Raw genomic sequence first — 19435 nt, 5'->3', positions numbered from 1 at the left:
CGCCACGAGGGCGCTCTGGGTGAGCACTTCCCACTGAATCGCTTCGCTCTCTAGGAACTCGGTAAATCTGTTACTCCAGCGACGTCCCTAATAAACTCTCACAAAGTGATCCTTCCTGGTGGAAAAGTCCCACAATGCCCACACATACCTTCCCTCCGGACTGGCACATTACTGAGACCAAACCACACGGGCTCCAGCTACAAAATTATTCTATAAACAAACAAAAAAACCTCCCAGTGACCAATCCCACCCGCCAGAAACGCAGCGGGGAAGCAGGCACCCACTTACAAACACCCAGCTCCCAACGAAGGACCCCTCTGCTGCGACGCCTGTTCTTTCCTTTCCGAAACAGGGCAGAAATTAAATTTCAGGGCAGGGAACGAAGGTAAAGCACGTGCAAAGGAAAGACACGCGTCTGTTGACAGCCGAACATCGCCACTCCATGCCAGAATTAACTGTTTGCAGTGAGTAGCAGCCCCTGGTTCAGCACTTTCTGAATTCAGCCCATTTGGAATCATCCCGTAGTTGGAAAGCTCTAAACGGATCAGTATATCAGGGGGTTGGAACTAGATGATCCGTAAGTTCCCTTCCAACCTCAACCGCTCCATGATTCTATTTCCCACTATAGGTTGTGTGCCCTTGTACTATTTTCACTTAAAGCAGGCAATTTGAAGAAACAAAGCCAAAAATAAAGTGCCGATTCCTAGCTGGGAATTATATTAAATACTGAAGAAAGAACAGCTGAGTTTTAAACAAGCAAAATCAAGTAATGCTTAACAGTTCAGAAGAAAATCATTACGCTCAATTGTTTTATATAGTTTCTTCTACCAAGGCGTTTCATGAGTCTAAAAAGGTCTTTACTTGTCCGCAACACAGACCTCTCTCCGAACAGATCGGGGACATTATTGCAATGGAGAGTTCAGCAAAAAGCTTTAATAGCCCAGCTATTCTTTCCAAAAGATGAGCTCTCCTCCCCGCGCCGCAAATCCTGCCTCACTTTGTCCTCCACATACAGATGGGTCACCAAGGGAAGAATTTTGTTGACAGCCACTTCACCCGCCCGACTAACAAAAGCCTGAAAACCAGCACCCATTTCTGATGCCGTTTTTAGAATAAAAGCCAACAAACAATCACACCGGGTGAAAAGGCCCTTCCACCACACGGTCATGTGGTTCCTGCTGCACTCCCCTGCCCCTCCTTCAGATCAATAATCCCAACAGGGGTCTTGCTGTGTTCGAAGGGGTCTAACCTGGAACACACTGGAAGCCCTGATGGCGTCCCAGTATCTCTGTGACCTTTGGGATGCAGGATAGCTGCAGCTGATGCCACTCAGTAATTAATTCCTTGAATAGACACACTCAGCCTTCGGTACCCCCTGTCCCCCAGCACACAGAGGGCACGGGATTTTGTCACCTTGCCCCATTAAAGCCTCCCAGGTGATACAGCTGACTCAGCGATCCCAATACCTCCGCACTGCGCTCAGATGTGCCAGATGGGTAACGCCAGATAAAAGTTCGGGGTGTTTTCTCAACATTGCCAAATCAGTCATTTTCCTTTTTTTAAAGCTCTTCCCAATCCAAATCCCCGAACGCCTGCTCTGTGCACAGGCAAAATCATGCCAACAGAAAACCTGGCTGTGCTGGGATGGACAGCAAGGCATTGTCAATCCTGCCCATGCAACGGCAGCCACTGCCGGGATCCAGGGTTTGCTCCCGCTGCCCAGTTAAACTCAGACGTTGGAAGACAAAGGAGTTTTGTCTGCTCCTACTTCCCTGCCTCAGGGGCCGTCAGAGGATCGCTGCCAGCAGCTGCTTTCCAGCCTTTTACACTCATAGAATCACAGACTGGTTTGGGTGGGAAGGGACCCTAAAGCCCACCCAGTGGCACCCCCTGCCCTGGGCAGGGACACCTCCCACCAGCCCAGGTTGCTCCAAGCCCCGGCCAACCTGGCCTTGAACCCCTCCAGGGATGGGGCAGCCACAGCTTCTCTGGGCAACCTGGGCCAGGGGCTCACCACCCTCACACCAAACAATTTCTGCCTCACATCTCATCTCAATCCCCCCTCTTCCAGTTCGAGCCACTCGCCCTGTTCTGTTTTAATCTTTGAAAACAAGGGCCTTGCACCCTCTGGGGACCACCTCACAGCCACTGGCACAAGCCTTTTTTTGTAAATGCTGTCTTTTTACCTTCTTATTCTGAAACCCTTTTTGCCTTTTGAAGAAATTTTACCCTCCATTTCTTATTTGGGCCACCTACAAGTTATCCAGAGATCCTCATAAAATATCTGCAGTGTGCATTTAAAATGGGAAACAGTAATCTGGGGAGTCTCTGAAGCGTCCAGTGCCAACTACATTGACTGACTTACGCCAACACACTGTCCTGGTTCTACCTGCCACTATGTTCCTTAAACTCTGCTGCAACAAAGCGGCATAACCCAGATTAGCAAACTTGGATTAGCTTTGAAATACCCACAACATACTCTCTCTGAAGCCTTTTCTCCAGCCATCCAGGCCACCATGGTTCTTAGGGCAGATGGAGACAGAAGTAACTGATAACCCTGAAAGATAAAGGCCTTCCAGACAAAAGGCAACTGAAACCTTACACTTCACAGCAGCTTTCAATTCAATGGGTAAACTCTTCAAACTCTTCAAAGCACTCAGTCATGACACGGACGAGAGTCTTCCAACACATGGAGTCTCCCTCCATAGCCCTCTTCAGCAACTTGGAATAAGCAACACCACTAAACTAAACCGGAATCCTCTCACATTTAGATATGCAAGAACCAACCAACCCAAACCAGCATTACCTGTTTCCCCAGCCTTCCCTTGTCTTCAGTTTTCACATCTGTAGATTCATTAAAAATCCTGAGACACTCTTCCATTGGGTCTGACTCAAAGTCCAAGTCTTTCTCAAGGATGGAATAATCAATGTCATCAGATGTTGAGGAAGACGATGACGACTTTGACAATTTAGAGCGCTTCACTTTCTTTGTCCCTTCATTTTCACTCTCAGAGTCTGAACCACAGTCATCACCGTCTGAATTCGAGCTCACGTCAAGAAACGTGGATGCCAAAGGCCGGCTTTTGTCATCATCATCCCCACTCTCATCGCCAAACAGGTCAACGTGACTCAAACTCCGCTGCTTCCGACTCTTCTTTGGATCTCCTTTTTCTGTAGAACTGACCTTTTCTTTCTTGCGCTCCAGTGCTGGAGTCTTGGTCCCTTTCTCTTTGTTTTTACGACCAGAGCTTTCCTTACCATTTTTCAAGTCAGTTGCTTTTAGTTTGGAGTCTTTCTTGCTGCTCCCCAGCTTCTCTGTACTAGAGCCTTTGATGGCATCCTCACTCTTGCTTTTCCCTGAACTACTGCTGGAGGACTTGGATTTTTCTTTTTTAAGCCCATCTACTTTTTCTGACTTTTGTTTTTCAGGTTTCTTTGAATTCCCATCAGTTTTTACTTTGACACTTTTATCTTTACAGTTTTTCTCATCATTCTTAGTTTTTAATTTTTCTTCTTTCTTGAGCCCTTTGTCTTTTTCTGTATTTTTACTTTTCTCCTTCTTGCCAACCTCACTGAGGCCAGGTGTTTTACTAACATCTGACTTCTTCCTTTTTGTTTTGTCTTTTGAGTCTTTGTTTTTATTTTCAATTTCCCAGTCATTCTTACCAGAACACAATTTTGCTGCTTTTGCATTCTTGTCTGGTAAGTTTTTGGCAAGATTTTTCTGCGAACTTGTAAGGTCCTCCGTGCCATATTGCGCTGCTGCTTCTTTGCTATCCCAGGAAGCAAAGTCATCCAGTTTGGTGCTCTGCTCTTTGTTGGATAACCTGTCACTTGATTCACTTTCAGAACCAGCTTTTGATTGTGAACTAACAGAAGTTGTCTTATAATCCGCATCGGTCTCATCTTCAGAGGACGAGAACCTGGCTTCATAGTCATCGGGTACTTCACAGAGCTTCTTTCGCGATGGAGAATAAGATTCCTCATAACTAGAGACCCTACCCCTTTTAGACCCCTTGGGCTCCTTTGTTGTGGCTTTGCTCAAAAGCCTGGCTGAGTAATTTGAAAGCGGGTCATATTCCAAGTCTGTAGAAGGCTTAGAGTCATCAATCACATATTTATTGTTAGTGACAGTGCTGCTGTATTTTTTATTCTGTACTATAGCCTTGGGGACATATTCCAGCGAGCTACCTTTACATCGGGAACTATCTAAAGTGTATTTACTTGACTGGCTAGCAGCAGCGAGAGGAGTAGGGTTGTAGTCTGAGTTATTATTAAAGTTGTAGCTACCTGGATTATATTCTAAGGAGGTCAATGAATCATTTTGCGTCCCAGCAGCTGACACGGGTGTATTTGAAATGAGCGAGGAAGCCTCTGAAGCACTGAGCTCCTTTGTCGTTTCTAGCAGCTCCTCATACTTTTTCTGCTCTCTCTCAACTTCGTTTTTGACTGCTTCAATGGCCTTGTTGACCAGTTCCAGCTCCAGAATACCAGGTGTCACATCCGTAATGTCAGCCAGAGCGCCATCCTCCGCCTCCAGCGAGGGCCTTGGAAGCTCTGGATTGTAGGGATCATAGCCCCGCTCTGTAAAAGAGGAGAAAAATAATCAATTTAGGTAAATGTAACAGCAATTTAGGTAAAATTTTCTTTGGAGAAAAATTTTAAAAAGGTATTTTTACGGTCTGCTGTCTTCGAAACCCAATACTGAAAGACACTACCAAAAGTCATGCTCTCAGCACCACAGAATAGACGTCTGATACCAAAAGCCACCAGTGACATTCTCTGGTGTGTGGCTAGACTGGATTTTACAAACTACTCACAGGCCTTAAGGACTAAAGATCTATTAACAAAGGCCTTTTATTACTCATGGAAAAGCTCTATAAATTAAGTATTCTTCAGGGCACTAAAAATAATCACTGAATTAGGACCAAGAGGAACTGAGTATGCACAGCATATCTGCTTAATTCAATGAAGTGAGCAAGGGAGGAGAGAGGATTCCAGTATGAAGACTCTGGATTATGTTCTCATTTGTTGATGCCAATGCTCAAAACCTACTGAAAGCCACCAATATTCCTCAAAGCCCGGTATTTCTCATGGCAGCTGCAGGAAAACCAGTCTTGTTTGGATGGAAAAACTGCTAATAAGAAGGTGCAGAGGCAACACAACACAACCCGCCCAGAACAGCCACCAAGAGAGGATCACTAAACGCCCAGAACCCCAATCTGACGTTTCTCTTTTCAGCCGACTCCCTTCGGTGGCCTCTCTTACGCAGGCGTTTCTAGGACGACGAGCAGAGGATACGCTTTGACCATGCTGCACGGCTCTTCCCACCACAGCTCCCCAGGACAGCTTTGGGTGAGTGACAGTCCACCCTATGGAACTGTATGGAAATGCCAAAGCAACCTCTCCATGGGAAAACTTGCAACTGGAGTCTGTTAAAGCTCGTCTTGTACCATTCATCTTGAAAAGGCTATGGCAGCAGTTATCACAAGCATAAACGCTCTCTACTTCCTGCCACAGTATCCCAAACTCTCCCACCCACTTTCCCAAGGCAGGGAAAAGGCCATCACTCCCGCACGTGTGCTGAATGACAGGCACCCAGCTTGCCAAAGAATAGGCAGGAAAAGAACCTCACCTCGAAAAATCAGAATAGTAATGGAGGAACCAGCGATAAAGATGCAAGCTAACAGAATTAGCAAGCTAACAGAAGTTAGGGACAAGGTAATGGCTGGTTTTTCGACTTTGAAGAGTCTTCAATCCTTGTTTTATCATAGTGTCTCTGGCTGCTGCTATTCCAGAGGAACTTTTTGTTCTTTGCTACAAGGACAGTAGTAAAACTGGCTTTCCAACATGAATACACAGAAGAACAAAACAGTAAGCAGAGAGATAAAAGACGGGGGGGGGGGAACCCAAACCCAACTCTCAGGTCTAACAGGGGTGAAAGAATTTCTTATAACAGCCAGAAATGAACTGCGTTTACAGGAGTCGTTTCCACCATTCTCACAAAATTGAGTTTTTTCTTGGGGGGTTTTGGGGGTCGTGGTGGTTTTTTCTGTTGTTTTGTTTTGTTGTTTTGTTTTGTTTTTGAGAGAGGCTCCATGAATGCACAGCGCTCTCTGGTAATCAGAAAAGAACCCATCTAGCAGTTGGCAGAACAAACCTCCGAGCAAGCAGAGTTAACAGAGACTGGGTTAAAATAAAGGCAGCGGTTTCATAAAACACTTTTTACCCCCTTGGGCTTGCGCAGTTTTTTTCCAAACCAATTAGCTCCTGATTGAGGAGGGACTCTGGGCAATCGCAGCATGATGTCACCATCTTCCAAAGGACAGTCAGAGCTGAGCTCAGGATCAGAAATGTGGGGAAAAAAGAACACGGGGATATATTCCTATACCAAGCTCACCCTCCACCTATCGCAGTGTTTTATAACCAAGCCACAAAGAGGGTTTCCAAAACTAGTGTCTGCTCTTCCCCATCACGACACCCAGCACAGCTCACACCCTGCGGGAGAGAAGAGGCAGAAGGTGGCAAAGCAGAACATCTCAGCAGATGGTGTACACGGGACAGACCGATATCCCCAGCCCAGCTACAAAAAGAAACCACAAAGAAATGCAGGGAACAAGGGAAAAACAGGAACAAACCTGCAAGCAGCAGCAGCATCAAGGCTACTACATGTAAACAGATTAACAAAATAACGAGGTATAAATATTAGCCTAAAAACTGATAAAGAACAGAGCCCTCCATACCCACCACCTCATTTCCCACCACCACAGTGGTAGAGAAGGCCGGTGCAGTGATGTCTGGAAGGGTCAGCTATTACCCTCCAACTCAAGATGGAGACTTAAAATTTAGCCCAGGCATCGTCAGGGGGAGAGCTGACAGCCTGGTAGCCTGGGCAGAGATAAGTATTAGGTGGCCTATAAACAAACAGAGGCGAGAACACAGAGTCTGGATCTAAAGACTCGCCAAAATAATAAAAAAAAACCCCAAACCAACAAACACTACCACACCAAAAAAACCCAACCCAAACTACACGAAAGACATTTTGTCCATGCAGAAAAACAAACGATTTTAAATATATCAGGATACAGGGAAAGTAGAAGACAACCTAAGCACTGACCTGGTGTCTGACTCTCTGCTGTTCGTCTACAGTATAAAGCTAATTTGCACATTTTCTTTCAATGGAATGATCAGATATAAAAATACATTATGATCTCTAAGAATGCCAGGAGGCTTTGAGATATCGTCATGAAAGAGCTCTTTTGTAGGTGTGTAGAGGCCTGATGGATTACCCAAGCGACGCTGATCAAAGGCTACCTTTGCCATGAAAGACACTTGTGTAAGTGGGCTCCGCGATACTCATCAGGAGCGTCACCTTTGGCCACGATGCATTTGCCGATACTGTAGTGGAAACGCCAGCAGAAGGGGATTTTTTTTTATATATATATATCTCTCTCTCTCTACACACGCACATAGATACACACACACATTGTGTGAGCTGACGCAGGCAGGACACGGGAACAACCACAAAACCACAGATGAAATGCAAGGGGTAAATTTAATCTCGATACTTTACGAACCGGGGGATCCCCGAAGCAGCACCCGGGCAGAGGCACACAAGGGGGAACGCAGGCACCGTGGAGCAAGACAGTCCTTGCTACAGAGTTTTTCCTTGTCAGTGAGAGAGAGAGAGAGACCCAACCTGTTGTTGTCGCCAGTATTTGAGGGATTCAAGCAGGCATAGTTTTCCACCGTGCTTCGATCTCTCCAACAGCAGGGCAGGAATCTCAGGCACGTTCGATAAGGTGCCTCCAAGTCCATCACACGCCTGCGTTATCTAAACACAGATGTTCTACTTGTCAAGCACATAAGACTAAACAACAGTTAGTGTGATATATGTGTTTTCCAACACCTCAGGTGCGAGTCACTTGAGCGTATTTACAATCCTCCTCACCAATCTTCCGCTATTTCCCCCCTATATATATACGCACATATATACACACAAGTTTTTAAAGTCAGAGAAATTAAATACGCTACCTGAAATCAGGCCACTTTTTCAGGTGTCTAATTGTACTCCCAGGTAGCGAGGAGAGGAAAGGGTCTGTGGGACAGCTGAGCCCCCTCCCAGGCAGGCATCCAGCTGCACCCACACTCCCCTTCTTACAACCTGGACGCAGGATTCAAAGGAGTTGTCTTCAGCTTTTCCATTTATTCCTCTGCATTTCAAACACTAACAGGAGTATCCCTGGTGTAAAGGAAGATTACTACAAGGTGAACTACGCTGGTTTTGCTGTTCTGATATACAAGATGCCTGCGGTATTTCTGCTGCAGGAAAACGAGCGAGAAGCACCATGCAGTGAAATAACTCTTTTTGGATGGATGTAAAATTGAGAGGCTACACTGTCCTTTGGGAATCATGAGATAATGAGACTTGAGATGACAACTCCTTACAGGATTGTGAACTAAACTGCTGTCAGGACACTCTTTAAAATGCAAACTATTTTAATAAATTAATGTACCTCAGACATATGCAATAATCCTTCTGAGACACAAAAACACAGTGTAACATCAACACTATACAAAACAAGTTATTAATAATTTACGTAGGACCTCAGGGAACAATTTATTTAACCTAGAACTACTTTACAATACACCAAGATGAGCCGCACTTACATCAGCCATTTTGGCACAGAGTACGTAGAAGCGTAAAAGAAGATTCTTCCAAAAAACCCCAAGGTTGATTGGGTTTTTTCCTAGTTACAGTCATGTTGGTTCTGGGAAATGAGGCCTCAGTTCTGAGGTGGAGCTGTTTTATTACAGAGCTTCTACAAGCCCGCAACTACTTGCCGTGCACTGGTCCTTCTAGTTTGTGCGACAGGCGAAGGCAGTAAACAAAGGCTGACATTAAAGGAATAATGGGCATACAAGGTCACCTGTTTGATGACAAAACTTATTTTACGGTGAATCATTCTGCAGAAAAAGATGTCTTTTTTCCCCCCAAGCACCCTACCAAAACACATACTTCAGATGCTTTAAATACAGAAAAGCCCGAATGTATGACGGGTACCAGTCGCTGTTAACCTGCAGGTTTTGGAAGGAGTCAAAGTCTTTCACAGGTGGGACACAGATGACAACTACCTTCCTTCCAGATGTAACACAAAGCTGCTAAGCAGCAGCAGCTGCTGCTAAGCAAGAGGGAGGCAAAAATTAGAAACTTTCAAATTGACGGTAATTAGGATCTCAGAAGGGAAGGGTTTGCTGGGCAAGCTGCAAGGGACCAGCACAAGCCAAAAGACGGCCAACGTTTTCAAGATCTGCCACTGCTGAAGTCACCCATTTTCCTGGGTCACCTGGAGCTGTCAACAAAAGACACATTCATCGGGAGATGGGGAAGGTGAAAGCTGCTGGGAGACCTCTTCGTAGGAAGGAAAAAAAAAAAAAGGGGGGGGGGGGGGCATTTTTATTTTAATGTCAGCAGAACGGCTTTGTTAGCTTAACAGCTTGCCCGTGTTTACAGTGCCAGTACTTAGTAAATGGACAACCTTTGCGATTACAGAAGAATTATCACCATTGGAAAATTATTTTAAGCTTTTCATTTAATGCTTCACAGAAGAGACGCCGGTTCTCAAGAACAAAATGTTTCCAAAAGGCTTTACCAGCAGGCTGAGTTTTGCTGCTCTGCAGAATTAAACAGCGCAAAAGAAATGGCAGTTTTTGGCACAGACCTCATTTGCAAGTACCCAAAGCAAATTTGTAACAATTAACAATAATATCCAACCACTTGGACATAATTAACACTGAGATTTAAAATAGTACATTTCAAATAATTATCCCGAGTAAATGGGTTAGGAGGGCAGGTAAGAGGAGGTAAGAGAAATGTTTCTTCAAGTTTAACCCTAGTCCTAATGATTATTTTTGCTCTTTCTCTTTTTAAATCATAACTTTAATTATTAAAATTAAGTATTAAAGGCATAGATAAACTTGTGCTGGTCTAAGAACACCAGAGCAGCAAGGTTTGAGGTATTACAGCCAGTCTAGCCCGCTCCTTGCATTTATCACTGCACGAGAGGTATCTGATGCCACAACGTCAAGTACATCATGAACCAACACGGTCATTTCTTTAGTGGAAAAAAGGAAGCAAATATGAGAAAAGAAAGTCTTATATTAGCAAGTCTGAAAAAAGTTTGAACAGCCATCCATCACACTGCAGTATTTTTAAACCTGCGGTGACAAAGCCTGCTCAAGGTCAGGCTACGGTTTCACCAGATGTTGGCAGCCCACGTAAGCGCTCGGTGCCACCGAAGGACCATCTCGGTGGGCTTGAACTTGAACAGGGGGTTCCCCGGAGGGTGTCACAACCAGCACAGGGAGGGGTGGATCACACCGAGGGACAAGAGCGTCCAGGACATCATCCTCGTACAAGCCATAAGCCATTTTCTCAGCTCAAGCTGCCCGACACTGCTGTCACACTGTGGCCAGAGAGGAAACACGGACCTGCCTGAGTGGGTTCAATCCTGCAAGGGAGCAGCTCCACCGTGGGCCAAGCCACCCCCCGGCAGGCAGCGACATCAGGGATTGACTCACTCAGGTAGGAAACTCCCTCTGACCAGAGAACGTTAGGGCACAACCCTCAAAGCAGCTCAGAAAGCAACGTCCAGGGAAACAGTACGCACCTTGTTTAATTCAAGAAAAAACAACTTTTTACCCCTGGCACAGCAGAAGAGGCAGCTAAAAGGTTCTCAAGCCCGCTAAATACGGCAGCTACCCCCTCTTGATGGCCTCCCAGCCCGTCCTGGAGCGCAGCTGGGACCGCCACTGCTTCACACGACAACACTAGTTAAATCCGAGGATGCAAAAGCCAAAACTAGATGGTCTGGCCCATGCAAAAGCCATCATTTACATTCCTCTATTGCCACAGTGATTTACAGTCCCATCCGCGCTGGTGCGAGAACACCAGCGGCAGGCAACGAGCATCAGAGACGCATGAAGATCTGCGACTGACGTTTTCCTATAGGGAAATCGCACCATTGGCACATTTCTCCCATAACCAGGGAGGGAAGGTGAGAAAGATAACTGGTGTATTTGCCAGGAGAGGGGCAGAAAGCAAAGGCTGGCACCCCAAATGTCACAATTGCTCCCCAGGCTGCTACCCCAACCCCACAGCCTGTCATCGCGCAGGCTAGAAGGCGTCTCACCGTTTTAAAATCGATGATACATTAATCTGGGTATTCAATGTTTGGATTCTTTGGAGATCTTTCCATTCCCTCTCTCATTTTACTTTAAAGTTATTCCTCAATATACAAGAAAAGTTGAAATTCTGTTTGGGAAAAAAAAAATAAAAAATTAACAGACATTTGTTTTTTCTGTTTCCGAGAAAAAGACAGACCAGAAAACATTTCCACATCTCCTGTATAAGTGCTAGGTAAAACTAAGCATCTGCTCCAAAACTTCATTAGTAGAGCACATCTTCATTTCAAAAAAGCAGAAGAAAAAAAAAAAAAAGAAACTATTTCAAGTATTCTAGTGTCTTCTTTTCTCTCTATTCAACTCCGCCTTGAAAACTTAGTTTGACCAGCACGGTGACAGGCAGTAACACTGCTCCTCACCCACCAGTCCCTTAATTTTCCAGCCTTTCTCCGGCTTGCTCAAGATAAGCTATCTTCTCAACACCTGTCTTATTTGTTTAACCATTTCAGGTGAAGAATTCCCATATAAGAAAAAAACCAAAAACCAACAGTATTTCAAATACAGGCAGAAACTGCAGACTTTGAAAAACAAAGTTAAAAACTAAAGAAAAGCACCTTTCAAGCTAAATTACATTTAAAAACTTCAGCTGTGGCTTATGAAGGACTGAAACCAAAACTTAAACTGGTTTTAAAACCTGTCCGGCTTTAGTTAACTCAAAAGCTGGAATTAATACTTTGCAGCTCCTTTACGACTCAGACACCTGCAGTTCCGCAGACTCTTCTAACCAGCAAACCCAACATACTCCCCAGTTCTCAGCCCGGATCTTCTCTTTAAGAAAAAGGCTAGATCTCACAGAGAAATTAAAAATCCGTGCGCAATTAAACCCTCCAAAGCAGAGCCAAGTTTTTTGCATAGTCCATATATTTCAGAGGCAGATGCAACCCTGAGGACCAAAGGCTCGCATTAAACGAACGGCTAACACGTGAAAGCCTCTCTGGAGAAGGCAATGCTCTCGCCGCTGCTTCTTCACGTACTGCAACCCACACAAAAACACAAGTTCGCTCCACAGCAAGTCAAAAACTTCAAAGAATTACCTGAGCTCCCCGCGGTTAATAAATATTGCAGATATTTGTTCATGCTGTACTTGAGGCTTTTAATATCTGCTTGGTACTGCCAAGACACTCCGGCAAAGCTTATGGCACGCCACCACTGACCATGTGCTGACACAGCACTTTCTGGGCTGCAGAGATAATTAGGGCAGGACTTACCAACCCAAAGTCCCGCCTTCACTCTCATTTACTCCCAAGTCAGACTGCATTTTACTCGAGTGTCTGCAGGGGCTTTTTGCCTGGTTTCTTCTTTCCTAGCGCTACTGCCATCACCTTGGGGGATTTTTTTGACATTGTACTTTCCCCAACTGTACACATCGCTTTTTACTTGATTTGAGCGACCAAACTGGCGAGCACAGTGGTTTCCCAAACGGTGGGTGATCCGCAGGGTCACACGAAGAGGTCTCCCCATCCCAGGAGCCCAAGGCAACTCCCCTTTTCCAGCCCCGCAGCCCACGCTCGGTGCCGGCAGGGCAGGGAGACGACCCGGCGCTGCCTGGCGCTGCCTGCCCACCGCCCAGTGCTGCCGCCTCGCCGGGATTACATGAGCTGACAACACCATCCCGGCGCCTCTGAACCACCTTGCCCAGCCCGGGGAGAGCGGTTTGGGAATCCCAGGACTAGCGAATTGTGCTTTCCACTTCTCCAGCACTAACGCAGCACTGCGGCATTCAACTAGAGGAGAAAAAAATAAAATATCAGAGTAAGGCAAGATATTCCCCACGGGAGAGAGAAATCCTGGAAGAGCAAAGGGTTCCCGTGGTGGGTGGAGAAAAGCCCAGGGAGCTCTCAAACACTGGCACAACTCTAGTGCCTTCGACACCGAGGCAGGTCGCTGCACCTTTAGCCTTCAAAATCCTTCCGGCTCGAGAGAGATTTGCTCCCACCTCCTGATTTTCACACGTCTAACTGGAGCGAGGAAGAGCTGCCTGCAAGCCCAGGGCCGAGCCTCCCCACAGCCACACTCCTGCTTGCAGAAAGACCAAAAATCAGCAGTGCCCCGCCAGCCCACACTGAAATCCCGACACATAAAGCAGCTGCACCTGCCCACCCACAGGAAAACTGCTGTAACTGACAGTTTAGTTAAATGACACGAACTCCCTAACAGCTGGAAAGCCGTGACTTTGATTTACACGAGAAGACACATCCTGACCTTACTGTCAAGTGGGTTTTCTATTCTTCATTTCAAAACTCAGTTTAAAAAAAAAAAAAAAAATCCACCGGTGGCATTTTGGTAATTACTGTCCTAAACACAAATGTGGAGAAAAAAAAAAAAAGTAGTTTTAGCAATGCCCCCCCACACACAGTTCACGGACTAGAGCACCCAACACCAAACCACCCGATTTCTTCTCTCGGTGAAGAAATACCAAAGGCAGTTCATAAGTTTCCATTTCTGCTCAATTCAATCTCCCTGTAGCAAATACGATATTAAAAGCTCTTTCCTACAAGAAGCTGATCTTGCACAACATCAACTATAGGAAGGAAAAAACATCTGTTAAAGGCTTTTTTTCATCCTTTCTACACACGGCGCGAACTGCACTGCGATGTAAGTAGTACAAATGCAAGCCCAGGCAGGGCAGAGGCTGCTCCCACCAAACACGGAGGGGTTTGATGCGCAGCAGCATGCCGCCTGAGGAACCTCAGCGGTGGAGAATGGCCTCAAGCCGAGATCCTACAGTCACGCATGGGCTGAGGATGATTAAAGCTGGGTTTTAACATTTAAAGAGACACTTTAGGTTTTACCAAGTATCATTTTGCACAGCGTTTCATATGCAAGTCACAGCCATCCCATGTGGTCGCTTTTCAGCTGAAGACTTGGAAGAAGGGCGAGGTGAAATGCCTTCCTGCAGCAGTGACAGGATCAATAGAGTTAAAGCTGGGGAGATAATAAGCCTGAGGATTTCTCCACACCTGACCTCCGCAAACAGGAGCCAAACAGTGTTAGAGCGGCTTACTTGTGGGCTGGGTACCATAAATCAGAGAGAGATGAAAATCCTCCATTGCTGGACGGTACCACACAAACCCATCCAAGTCACCTTTCGAAGATGCTATCTAGATCTGTCCTGGTTTGAGGTAAAACAGAACCAATTTTCTCATTTGTACTTTTACTTTTTAGCTGGGCCTCTTCTAACTGACTAAAGTCTGAAATTAACAGCATCTTGTTCAGAAACTGTTCACTCTCAGAGGGGTAAGACCTGATTGTACCAAGGAACGGTGTGCACAGAGGCTCTTGCTTATACTTATTGCTGTACCAACCAAGGGCAGCAAACTTCGCCGTTTGCCCCGTTAGAGGGTCGGAAGTGGAGAAGCGCAGAGGGGTCCCACCTGCAGGGAGGAGCAGACAGGACAGGGGACCCCAAACCGACCATCAGGGTATTCCATCCCATCTGCACCACGCTCGGTGTAAAAGCTGAGGGATCAAAGGGGCAAGGGGGCTCTGGCTCGTTCCTTCTTCAATGGCCGACGTCTGAGGAGGACCCTGTCTGTCCGTCTGCCTTTGATCCCGATCCCAGCATTCTTGACTTTAGTTCCGGAATTCAGCTCCCATCCTTCGCTGACTCCAGTCTGGGACTTTCCCTGTGTCTGCTGGTGACGCGATCGCCATCCTGGGAGCTGGATACGGTTTTGTATATATTGTATACTTTTTTTTCTTTAATTTTTATTATTCTATTATTATTTACTATTTTCTTATTTATTATTATTTTCATTAAAGTAGCTTAGTTCTTCTTCTATACTCATAAATCTCCTTATCTCTTCCTCTCCTCTCTGAGGACGGGGGTGGGGAGCATCTGTCGCTCTGATTGGCCAAGCCGGCCAAAACCACGACAAGATCTAACCTGCAAAGCCTTGCCCATCCAAACAGAAAATCCACACAGCAGGAAAACCGCTCCACAAGCTTTGGGCCAGACCAGAGAACTGCCGAGCAACTGTCAGCATGCACCGCTCCAGAATAAAGTATTTGAAGGCGGGGTGCTGAAAGCCTTGCTCTTCCCATCTCACGCTAACACAAGGATCAGAGCAGACAAAGAGGAACTCAGACCTCCAGACCTGGATGCAGCTTTCTGCTCTGGGTTCAAAAAACATCCACCTCTTAAGCATCTCCTGACAGCTACTATCAAACCCAGCAAACCAAAGAGCTGGTTTCCTTAAGACATTTATGAAGAGATGTATTACGCTTCTTTTATGTCTTTCAGCATACTAAGGACCTAGACTTTAAAGAGAGACCTATTTTTCTCCTCTACAGCTCTTGAAGAGATGCTTTTAGGACTGAAGGCAGTTCTCCCCTACTTACACAGCACGCTTTCAAAGCACTTCACGCGCATTCAATAACCTTTTCATCTGAAGCAGGTGGGTTTTAGCCATTTTGTAGATGGAAAAAGCACTTCAGTCAAGTCAGGATTAGAATTTGCAATCTCCAGATTCCCAGTCCTGCACAGGCTCATGTCCCATTTCTCAGCCCACCAACAGCACCGTGAAAATCCCACATCGGTGCATGCCTCCACCCCAGCACCTTCCTCAGCTTTCAGCCAGTACTGAATTTCCACAAGCCTCCAGGTAGTCACACTCTTTTACCACGCAGACAGATACCTGCGGTAAGAGACACCGGAATCGATTTCCCCCATGAAGTATCACACATTTCAGAACCCAGATCAAACGCGTCCTATGGACCAGAGGCATCACCCCAGTTCTCTCCTCACCCCACAAGTTTCTGTTTACTGAGCTGCTGTCAGAGGGGAAGCAAAGGGAACTGCAAAACGCAAATAGCGGCGGACGGGGAAAACTCAGCCCCCCTGCTGCTGCTGACCCCCTAACAGGCATGGAGGCCTCTTCACCACTGTCTCCCAGTGGTTGGGACCATGAGAGAACTGTATGAAAAATAAGGCTCATCTACTACAAACATTTGAACGCTACACCCTCGGGAAGGCTGGGACAGTGAGGGGGGCAAAGAAAAGAGGAACAGTGCTACGTCCCACTAATTCCTCTTTTCACCTCCCCGCTGCTCCATCGGGCACATGTCCACAGCTTCCTCCCACCACGGCCTGGTAAGGCCAGCTCCACGCCTCAGTTTTTACCTACTTTCAAGGCTACAGAAGATCTGCTAAGAGTTTTGGGGTTACTGCCAGTCCCACAGTGATACAGAAACATCAAAGTCAACATCGGCATTGAATCAATATGTTTAGCAGGCTGATTCTTTAGATGTTATCCTTTTTTCTAGGCACTATCCCAGAAAACACAGATCTTGTTGCTCTTAGTGTAGGTACCCAACTGCTTTGGCAAAAAAATATTATGCTTTTAAAGCTTATTTATTGAGAGACATGATTAAATAGATCAAATATGCCCCAGCGCACTGTTAGAAGGCTACTTAAGAACAAGACAGGCAGTTTCACTGACAGGGAGCAACTCATGTTGGACCTGTTTTCAAGATGGTTGCCTGGTCGCTTGCTAAACTACTACACCCTCTAGCGTAAACCTTAAATACATCCTTCCAGGCTAGGCAAGCTTCAGACAGACAGAGGAAAAGACAGGAGCACTTCAACCTGAACCCTTCGGATGAAGCTAAGCCATAGATAGCACTGCTTAAAAAATAACTGCAAAAGCGTCTTCCGCTCCTATAGCGATCAGGCACCTCACGCAACCCCGCTGAAGTCCCTTCCAAAAGGCAGCGTTTTACAGCAGGCTCATCATTCATTTTCCATTCCTGAAACGAAATCAACGTAGAAAAAATGGCTGAAGTCCAACACTAAGCTGAGGCAGAATTTACAGATCCTTGGTTATGACAGCCGTGCCACGCATGAGATGCCAAAGGTTTGGGAAAGAGGGCAGGAGCAGGCGCTGAGCCGGCTGGCGGGAGTGGGAGGCAGCGGGCTGGAAGTTAAGCCTCGGGATCCTGCTTCTTTTGCAAGCGGCAGACACTTCACACCAAGGAAAACTACACACGTGCTTACACCTTTTGTTTTACAAAAGACAGAGCTTCTCTAAGAGCCATAATACAGTAAGCAAACCGCTCTCACTCCCCAAAACACTATTTTTTTCTCCTGGGTCACTAATACAACCAAACCAGGCCTAACAAGATTAGTACTGGAATAATTTCTTTTTTGTCATTCACACTCAGCTCTTACATTAACGCTTTTCAGCCAGTATTAGAAGCTGCACAGACTTTCCAGGTGCACCAGTAAAACCAGGAGGTTTTACTAAAGACCAACATTCACTTCCCCATTTCGAAAATCGAAACCAGCACCAGCATTTATTTAGTACAGCCACAGCTGTTTCAGGTGGCCGACCAAAATGAGGAAATCTAGTTCCAAAACTGACACTCTACAGATATTTAAAGACAAACAGGAATTGTAGACTGAAAGATAACTATAATATCAAGCATCTAGCGGACCATCCTAAAGGGTTCTAGGGAGCTTTTCAAATTCAATCCAACACGGAAAGAGGCAAAGCTTTTGTCTTTCTAATATGGGATCTCTCCGCCTGTGCCAGCCCTGAGTAACATTCCTTTACTTTAAACTAAACCACAGTTGGGCTAAGTTGACTTGCTAACCAGGAGACATGAAAAATTAATCATCTTCCAAACTTGTGAATAACCCATGGTTAAGCAAGCACAGAAAAAACACAACAAGTTGTGCTTTATTTTGACAACTTTTGCTTCAGGTTGTTAGAGACCATACACACTAGCAAGTGTACCTAACTGAAATAAAGCTTTAACAACAAGAAAACAAGCAGCATTCTACTAGGGAGAAGAATGAAGGTTTTTCTCTCAAAATAAAATAAGCAGATCAGCAAACAATGTAAGCATTACAACAGGTTCATCACGTTTACGTAAGTAAAATGACAAGAGTTGCTGGAAGAACAGAGAACAATAGCTCAACATCTTTTTTTATAGCCAAGCTTCATTTGAGAAACCTGGCAGCACTCCATGCCTTGACAAATTCCTCACTGGGAGGGGGCTCGGCTTATCTCAACCCCCCTGACGACACCCCAGCAGCAGGACCTGCCCCCAGGACTGGACTAGGGAACACATCACCTCCAGCTCCCCAAACCCAAGCACTTCCTGAAGGGTTGTGACAGCACAGCAACTCCTCGCACAGGTCTGAAAGGCTGCCCTGACACCTCACCGCCAGTGAGCCAGGGTGCCTGGAGGGACAAAGGAAGGGATCAGAACAGAGCGGCCCTTCTGCAGGCTTGATCCCAGTGACGAGAGACAGGCTGTCTTCAGGCGATCAGACATGTTGGAAAGCTGCTCCCCACCACCCCTGTGTCAGATGGCAACTGTGGGATCCGACAGACGATGATGAGGAGGAGACACCCATCTCTCAGCCAGTGGGGCACAAACGGCCCTTCAGACCCTTCTTCAGAGGCAACAGAGGTGACAACCAAGGGCCCAGAGCTTGTGCAGGGCTGACCACAAGCAGACGCGACAGCTCAGAGGCAAGGGGGACCAACCTGCTTGGCCTGGATGATGCTGACAGACCCCCGTGGGGACATCCCACTGGAGAAGGGCTGGAGCGGGGGGGGCAACACCGGAGGGGGAACAATGGCGGGGGATGAGGGGCAGTACCTGAGCCCTGGGAGCAGGTGGGATTTAAAGGAGTCGGAGGCAGACTCAGGCCCTGAAGGGTGGGCAGGCGTGAGAGGAGGAAGGACACAGGCCTGTCCTTGCAAGGGGGAGGACACGCGGCGGCTGGGGGCGGCAGAGCTGGGGCGGGGGGCGGCAGGGCCGGGAACAGCCACGGCCCGGGGAGGGAGAGAGACGGGGGAAGGAGGTACCGCGACCAGCCGGGCCGGGCCGGGCCGACCGGGGCCGTACCTGCGCCGTGGCCGCCGGAGACTCCGCACCGCGCCGCCGCCGCCGCCACCGGGGGGTGCCGGAAGTGGCAGTAGGGCCGGCGGCAGGGCGGGCCCCCGCCCGGCCCCCCGGCGTTGAGGAAGGGGCAGTCGATGCCGCGGAAGTAGCCGGTGGATCTCAGCATCCCGCCGGCTGCGGGGCGGGGAGCGGGGCCGGGGCGCGGAGGGAGACGGCGGGAGGGAGAAGAGGAGGCGCGGGCGGGCAGCCGGCGACACACTCCCACCTCACACCGCCGGCCCCACCGCCATCTTGGAACCGCCAGGCCCGGCGGCGAGGCCCCCGCGAGGCCGCT

General features: G+C 47.2%; 1 protein-coding gene across 2 annotated transcripts in view; it reads right to left on the bottom strand.

Annotated features, from left to right (window-relative positions):
• The window catches only part of REXO1 (RNA exonuclease 1 homolog), a 43225-nt gene extending 23790 nt beyond the window's left edge, over window positions 1-19435 (bottom strand). The window contains exons 1-2 of one of the 2 annotated variants that reach the window (XM_074565394.1): window positions 19105-19435; window positions 2807-4584 (exon numbers count right to left, since the gene is read on the bottom strand). In XM_074565394.1, the coding sequence (XP_074421495.1) occupies window positions 2807-4584; window positions 19105-19267 (1941 nt within the window). In that variant the 5' untranslated portion in view covers window positions 19268-19435. Of the gene's footprint in view, window positions 1-2806; window positions 4585-12278; window positions 12422-19104 lie in introns of those variants that run through there. The other variant, XM_074565396.1, reaches the window with a different exon arrangement.

Source organism: Larus michahellis, chromosome 23 (assembly GCF_964199755.1).
Source record: "Larus michahellis chromosome 23, bLarMic1.1, whole genome shotgun sequence".
NCBI classification, from domain to species: domain Eukaryota; kingdom Metazoa; phylum Chordata; class Aves; order Charadriiformes; family Laridae; genus Larus; species Larus michahellis.
This window is presented reverse-complemented; position numbering and strand designations above follow the sequence as displayed.